General features: G+C 39.4%; 1 protein-coding gene across 1 annotated transcript; it reads left to right on the top strand.

Moving 5' to 3' along the window:
- Window positions 1–2,666: 2,666 nt before the first annotated feature.
- On the top strand, window positions 2,667–6,772 carry GBX2 (gastrulation brain homeobox 2). Its single transcript, XM_053471159.1, has 2 exons — window positions 2,667–3,819; window positions 5,599–6,772. The coding sequence occupies exons 1-2, from the start codon at window positions 3,321–3,323 to the stop codon at window positions 6,108–6,110; spliced, it is 1,011 nt and encodes a 336-aa protein (XP_053327134.1). The 5' UTR covers window positions 2,667–3,320; the 3' UTR covers window positions 6,111–6,772.
- The last annotated feature ends 591 nt before the right edge of the window (window positions 6,773–7,363 follow it).

Raw genomic sequence — 7,363 nt, 5'->3', positions numbered from 1 at the left:
AGGGACTAAACTATCCATGGGCCACCCCCTATACAAACATCACACATCATGTATATATCAAGGAACCTGGAATATATATATAAATATGTATATATATATATATGTGTGTGTGTGTGTGTGTGTGTGTGTAAGTATATAGAAGTCTAATTGATTAACATTAATGAAATCAGATCAGAGGGTATATACAGAGAATTGTATATAGGTGTCAGATCCTGCTGTCTTTAAATGATGGTAATGTATAGCAATGTATGTGTTCCAGCCGAGCTGTCAATTTTTCACCTTTAAATCCGTAGAAATCCACGGTTACCCTATCCATTTACAGCACCGTACACACAGCCGGTTGCATGCCATGCAGTGCCAAATCCTCATCTGCTTAAATACTCCTCTTTTAAATTCAATATTATTATGGAGAACATTTAGAACAAATAATATAGATTATATAATATATAAATAAATCACTAAAAAGTATACATCGTGCATTTGAGATCCGCTGGAAACAGTAACAGCATTTGGGGATTATAGACGGGTTTCTATAATTTACAGGAACAACGAACACACTCCGGCACTATACTGTATATAATTATATTAAAACATTATGATGATATTTTATACTTTATATATGTTTTAGCCATAAAGACACACGTAAAAGTTTACCTCTTGGCACCATGGCATAACGATACACTGCGAGTACAAGAAAACTATACATACCGGTATATATAATTATCGTCTCTCTCTCTATATATATATTAGCTTGAATATAGTATATATAAATATATATATATATATCTACACGTATATATATATATATATATATATATGTGTGTGTGTGTGTGTGTGTATGCGTGTAGATATATATATATATATATATACGGTATATAATTATATATACTATCTAATATATATAGAGAGATAATTCTATATATTACACAGTATAATTCTATTATCTACCATCAATAATAATAATAAACTACGTGAATTTCTGTGTCCTATATATATATATATATATACTGTGATGGCCTCTCCTCCTGCTTCTGGTGACAGGTGCAGCGATCACATACTTGTCACAGGAAAAAGTTTAAGGAAAATCCGATTGAAACATAAATAAATGAAGAAGGAATATGAGAGGGCTGAGAAGGTGATGAAGAGAAATAAATCGGAGCGGAAGACTAGGTGATAGCCCGCACGGGTGTGTAATCATGCCTCTCGTATTATCTATTCATTAATCTGCCCCGCACACCGGCCACTGCCGCCAGCTGCTCGCGGTCCCTCCGTTAAATCACTTTGAGATCCTCCGCCCTGCACGGGCGTATCATGCGGATATGAGCCGGTTCCTATACAGCTACACGGGAACGAACGGGACTCGCTGTATATGCCGTGGATTCGCAGCGATCGGGGTAGCGAGTGTTATTAATCACAATAAGCGCCGGGAAATGCGAAGAGATCACCCAAAAAAGGACGAAAAGCAGAATTTCTCTAAGAGCTCATTTCTATTTTTTTTTTTCACGGGATTGTATTAATAAAAGTTTTATTTTGTGTTACTTCTTACAGGACAAAGTTGTGTGCTTACAAATTAATTCATACACAACACAAAGTAACACAAATTAATTCATACACAACACAAAGTAATAAACACCATAGCTGTAAATATATATATATATATATATGTATATATACATACAGATGCCGAACCTAACACCCTGTGAGTTATACAGTTAATTCACATAATAATCGATACAACTGATAATCTGTATAAAGAACATTTGTACAACTTGTGCACAGCCGAATCCATAGGTATATATATTTATACAAAGTAATTCATAAGCGATCTACATGTGCTGTAAACACACATATTATCTAACAATACATATCTTATTCCTAAATCACACATACACAACATATGCATACAATTTAACACACACACATATATATATATTTCTTAAAATAAACATCCACTTCACGCAAAACACGCTTAAACATTTCCACGCTTCCACAGATGAATTACACAAATTAATTCACATAATAATCCATACAAATGATAATCTGTACAAAGAAACCTACATTAAATATTTAGACAATACAGAATGCCAAACGTTTACATTCTCTATACATTTCATCTAGATTTATTGCACATCTATACATTCTGTGTGTATAACCCTATACATTGTATCAACAATATCTGGGCATTAAACATACCCACAAAAAGATTAATATTCATTTTACACACTACCTATTTATGTTGCAATTAGTGCAGACATTAACTATGTATATTTGTAAGTATATATATATATAATTATTATTAAAACAATTCAGTGTGAACCCTCTTGACATACTTTTCTTTCTGATTAGATGAAGATGTGGCTGTGGGTTTTATTGAGTATTGTATATATGTATATTGTATATATAGTATTGAGTATATAGGTGAGTAGTGGAGCCCAGGGACTGCATATACATATAGGTGTGGGTGAGTCTGTCACCGTATAGCACTTATCTGTTACCTGTCCCCAGCCCCAGCACTCTAGTCTGACACTCTCCAGGGGTGTGAGGAGGGCTAGGTCTGCAGGGACACACCCCCTGCACTATACTAACCAATTACATTCATGAGATATGCCCACGTGACCGAGGGAAGGTTCTAAAATCTGGCAATATGTGAATGGGAAACAGGAGCACGGTTTGTATGTGCTGAGACCCGCGAGAGAAGAGGCAGCAAGTCCAGGTCAAGCAGGGAGAGCAGCATCCCCAGTACAGAGCCCTGGTACCGGTAACAGCACAAACAGGAGCCCCGCAACACAGAGAGAAGACAATCCCTTCACACACACAACCATCAAAGTGTGGCTGGGGGAGCGGGCACCGCACCGAACATCACGAGCTGAAAGAGAACCCAAAGTCCCACATCCAGTGGCCATCTGCACAGAGAGGAGACTCCATGTCCCGTCCCCTGAACCTCACAGACACAGAGAAGTCCTTCCCCAGACATAGGTAGGGACATCCTGCTGCACCAGGTCAGGAAGATTCTCTTAGAATCCCCAGAAAGAGAAGGAATGCCCTTATGTTAGAGAGTGGCCCGCTTTATATGAATCTGGGACCCATGAGTAATTTGGCACAGAGGAACCAAGCTGAAGCCAGGCCAAGAAATCTGGAGACCCGTCCCAGGCTGGTGTGAACAGGACCTGAGTGTGCAGACCCTTCTCACTGTGTTCTGTGACTCCGATGGACGCTGTGACAGGCTGAGTCTCTGCTGAAGACCCCTCCGAGTGTTTGAACTGCTTTAGGGTACTTGCCCTGTCCTTTTCTTAGTCGCCCTTTGACTCCCAGTAGCTTATATGAGTGCAGCCTTCCAACCTCCTCTCATGATGATGCAGCGTCCCCTGGGCAGCAGTACAGCTTTCAGTATAGACTCACTGATAGGAAGCCCACCTCAGCCCAGCCCCGGGCACTTTGTGTACACAGGATACCCCATGTTCATGCCATACAGGCCTGTGGTTTTACCCCCTCCTCCCCCTCCGGCTCTGTCCCAGGCAACTTTGCAGTCAACTCTCCCCTCCACTCACCCTCATCATCAGATCCCTAGCCTGCCCAGCGGATTCTGCTCCAGCCTGGCACAGGGCATGGCACTCACTTCCACCCTCATGGCCACCCTCCCCGGAGGGTTCTCAGCCTCACCCCAGCACCAAGAAGCGGCCAGGAAGTTTGGAGCTCAGAGTCTCCAGGGTGGATTCGATAAAGGCGACAGTGGCCAGTCTGATGGAGAGGAGGGCAACAAGACTTATGTGACCAAAGAGGGGACCATATTGCCTTTTGCTTCATCAGAATCTTCTCTGGGTAAGTGTCCAAACTCCAACCTGTATACTTCCCAAGACTCCTTAGACCTGAAAGTATATGGAAAATTACAGATAATTTCATGCAAATATAACTCAACATGATAGATGCAGGTTTAGGATCTTTACGGGTTCGCCTCATAGTCTTCTCTTCAGATGATCAGAAAACGTATATCTATTTTTAGACGTAATAATGAAGATTTCATAGAAATGTATTTTTCTGGTTTAAATTCAAACAAAGGGAAATTAATTCCAGCTAATTCTATACATCCCCTTACTGAACCCAAATGAATACAGATTATATAGTCCAGGAAATCAGTCCCAATGTGGATTAATGTTAGAACCAAATTCCTGTTTGCATACTATATCATAAGGAACCTAAAGGATGAGACCTCAAAACATCAAATATCAAATAAAAACTTAAATCACTTTCCAGACAAAATACACAAAAAGCTACATTCAATCACACAGATACATTTATCTCTGGAAACTATCAGACCTGCAAAAAAATAGATACAAACAAAGATAAAATTCATCCTAAATTATAGAATGAAGTCCAATTTTCTGTTCATTTTTTAAGAATGTTTTTGACAGTTTGAGGTGAAATATGTATTTAAAACAATGTGTTAAATAAACAGCGATTTCTGAACGAATTTTAGCGAATAAGATAGATCTGATTTGATGCTCCATGTTTTGGGGAAAAAAACATTCAGATTCATTTAACTCACAAACGTTGAATTCCTTAATTGCCTTGATTTAGTCTGCATTTTATCTATTATTATTATGATCTATTTTTGTTAAAATGTTTTTTTTATCAGTTTGTTATTAATTACACTATATTTACTCATTTACTATATTCAGTCATTTAACTAAAACCCTATGGAAATGGAATTAACAAATACTATACAGTCTTAACCTGAATAGATTTTCTAAATTTTAGATTTTAAATCCTTTAAAATGTGGAGTTTGAGTTGTATGATCGCTTGGTGTTAATCTGTTTAAATGATTTTATTATGGTAAATGTTAAATTCATTGAAAGTACACAAATCACATATTTTAACTATTCTATATAATAGCGATTTTCACTATGTTTTAATAGTGATAAAAAAAACCAAAGATTTTTGGTGAAATTGAGAATGTAAATTGTTTGCCTTGTCTATCTATCTATCTATCTATCTATCTATCTATCTATCTATCTATCTATCTATCTATCTTTCTTTCTTTCTATCTATTTATCTATCTGTCCATCTATATGCAGCACTTTTAAAATACTCAAAATTGGGTAAATGTATATTTTTTCTTACCCAATTCTTTTTATTGTATGGATGTTTTTATTGTAATGTTGCGATTTTAGCGATCGTTCGTTTAACCCCAATATTCCTAAATATTTCCCCGAACATAATGTAATAATTCAAATAATTCGTTAATAAACGCAAGTTCCACTAAGAAAACAGTGTATAAATATTTTATTTTTAGTCACGTTTTTGTCTGCCTGGTCTCCTGACCCGATGCACACTTAGAACATACCCCATTGTACAGCGCTGGGGAATATGATGGCGCTATATAAATCAATAAATACTAATAATTTATGGAAGGAAATAGCAACAATCTATATACACTGGTGTGTGTTTTTTTGTTGTTTTTAGTTTTAAAGCGATGAGTTACTTAGTTGTTACTCTGTATCTAGAAAGGAAGCCACACTTTTTTGGAGAGTAAGGATCAATGTAAATGCATATGTCTCCGGTCACCTATATAACTGTGGAGGTGCTCTGTTTGCTTCCAGGTCCTATGCGGGCACAGGGTAAAGAAGACACGGGAAAGGATGAGGATGCGAAGGGGAAGGAGGACTCCTACCTGATGGACAGTGACCTAGACTACAGCTCTGATGACAACATCTCGTGTCAGGCGACCCACAAGGAGGAGGACGCCCCGGAGGAGAGTCCCCAGAACCCCAACCCGTCCAGTAACAGCACCTCTACCGGAAAGAACCGGCGGCGGAGAACGGCCTTCACCAGCGAGCAGCTGCTGGAGCTGGAGAAGGAGTTCCACTGCAAGAAGTACCTGTCCCTCACCGAGCGCTCCCAGATCGCACATGCCCTCAAACTCAGCGAGGTCCAGGTCAAAATCTGGTTCCAGAACCGCAGAGCCAAGTGGAAGAGGGTCAAAGCCGGCAATGCAAACTCCAAAACCGGGGAGCCCTCCAGGAACCCCAAAATCGTGGTTCCCATTCCAGTCCATGTCAGCAGGTTCGCCATCAGGAGCCAACACCAGCAGCTGGAGCAGGCTAGACCCTGAACTGGACTAATTACCGAGCCGAGAGTCAGGCTGATTAGTAGCCATGGACAGGAGGGCTGAGGTCACCAATTAATTCTAGACTTTCTGGAGGACAGCAATCAGAACTCTAAGTATTTATTACGGGAAGAGGGACAGAGGGACCTGGTGACCAGGCACAGGGTAAGGTCTCCTTATCCGGGACAAAACTATGGACATAGAGTCCAAGAGACAAGCTCACCTTCTCCGAGTCATTTCCAGGTCCTCCAGTTTTTTGGGGACATAAATCCCTTCTTTTGGACAAACCGGTGTTTGCTTCCCCCAGAGCTTCAGATTATGTTGTGATTAATTTATTTCGTGTCGCATATTTCTTCTAATTTATAAAAACTCGAACAAAACTCAAGTCTTGTGAAACTTAATAATGTTACTAATAATAATAATAATAATAATAAATAATCCCATGTGGCCAGTCTGGGAGATTTGGGGTCATTCCAGAAGGTAACATGAAGGGCTTGTGATGGGTCCCAGCTAATCTCCATCAAAACCCTCCTGGGACTCATTTTGTCAAATGTGATCTGTGTGATGTGGAGGGGAGTCACCAGATGAAGGTCTGTGTGGGATTTTAATAGAGCAGCACATGTGGGGTCTGTTGGACAAGAAATAAATGAATGTACATTTTCTTCTGAGAGATTATTTAATTGTGAAAGGCTGAAAGTGTCATCTGTGCAGTCAATGTGTCTCTGTTACCCTGGGAAAGGGGGTTCCAAGCATTCACAATTAGGACACATTTCTAGGGCTCACTTTTGGTGGAGTTGGATTAAGGTTTTTTTTATATATATATATATATATTTTGATCCTGGGTAGAAACAGATTAATAATTGTTAGAAAGTACCCAGCAGTTCAGACCCAGAACAGGCTCTTGGATGTTCAGGGCTGGGATCTGTCAGGTTATTTGTGGCGATTGTACAAAGTGACTCAGGATCCCAGCAAGGAATAGACAGGGTCATCTCTCCCCATGTCACTTCATGTCATTTGCTGGATGTGTCACTAACCAGCTAAATGGCAGATAAAGGAGAAAAATAGAAATATCTCTTGTGTGGAGCAGGCTGCCCTCCGGTTTTATTACCCTGTAGGAAAGAAGCTTTCTCATCCTCTGTGATTTCTACAGGGATTCCTCAGGTCTTTTTATATATTTAGTATTAGTAATTAAATAGATTTTTTTTCTCTGTAGAGTAATCGGAGGAAGGGGTTAATGCAGAAGGTTAAGCGCAGAGATC

This window comes from Spea bombifrons, chromosome 7 (genome assembly GCF_027358695.1).
Source record: "Spea bombifrons isolate aSpeBom1 chromosome 7, aSpeBom1.2.pri, whole genome shotgun sequence".
Classification (NCBI taxonomy): domain Eukaryota; kingdom Metazoa; phylum Chordata; class Amphibia; order Anura; family Pelobatidae; genus Spea; species Spea bombifrons.
Note: the sequence above shows the minus strand (reverse complement) of the source record. Positions and strands in the feature narration are given on the sequence as shown.

Bases quoted from the DNA above. Each gene is read 5' to 3' on its own strand.
- GBX2 (XM_053471159.1), top strand. From the start codon at position 3,321: ATGAGTGCAGCCTTCCAACCTCCTCTCATGATGATGCAGCGTCCCCTG. The intron at 3,820-5,598 runs GTAAGTGTCCAA...GTTTGCTTCCAG, and splicing joins TTCATCAGAATCTTCTCTGG to GTCCTATGCGGGCACAGGGT.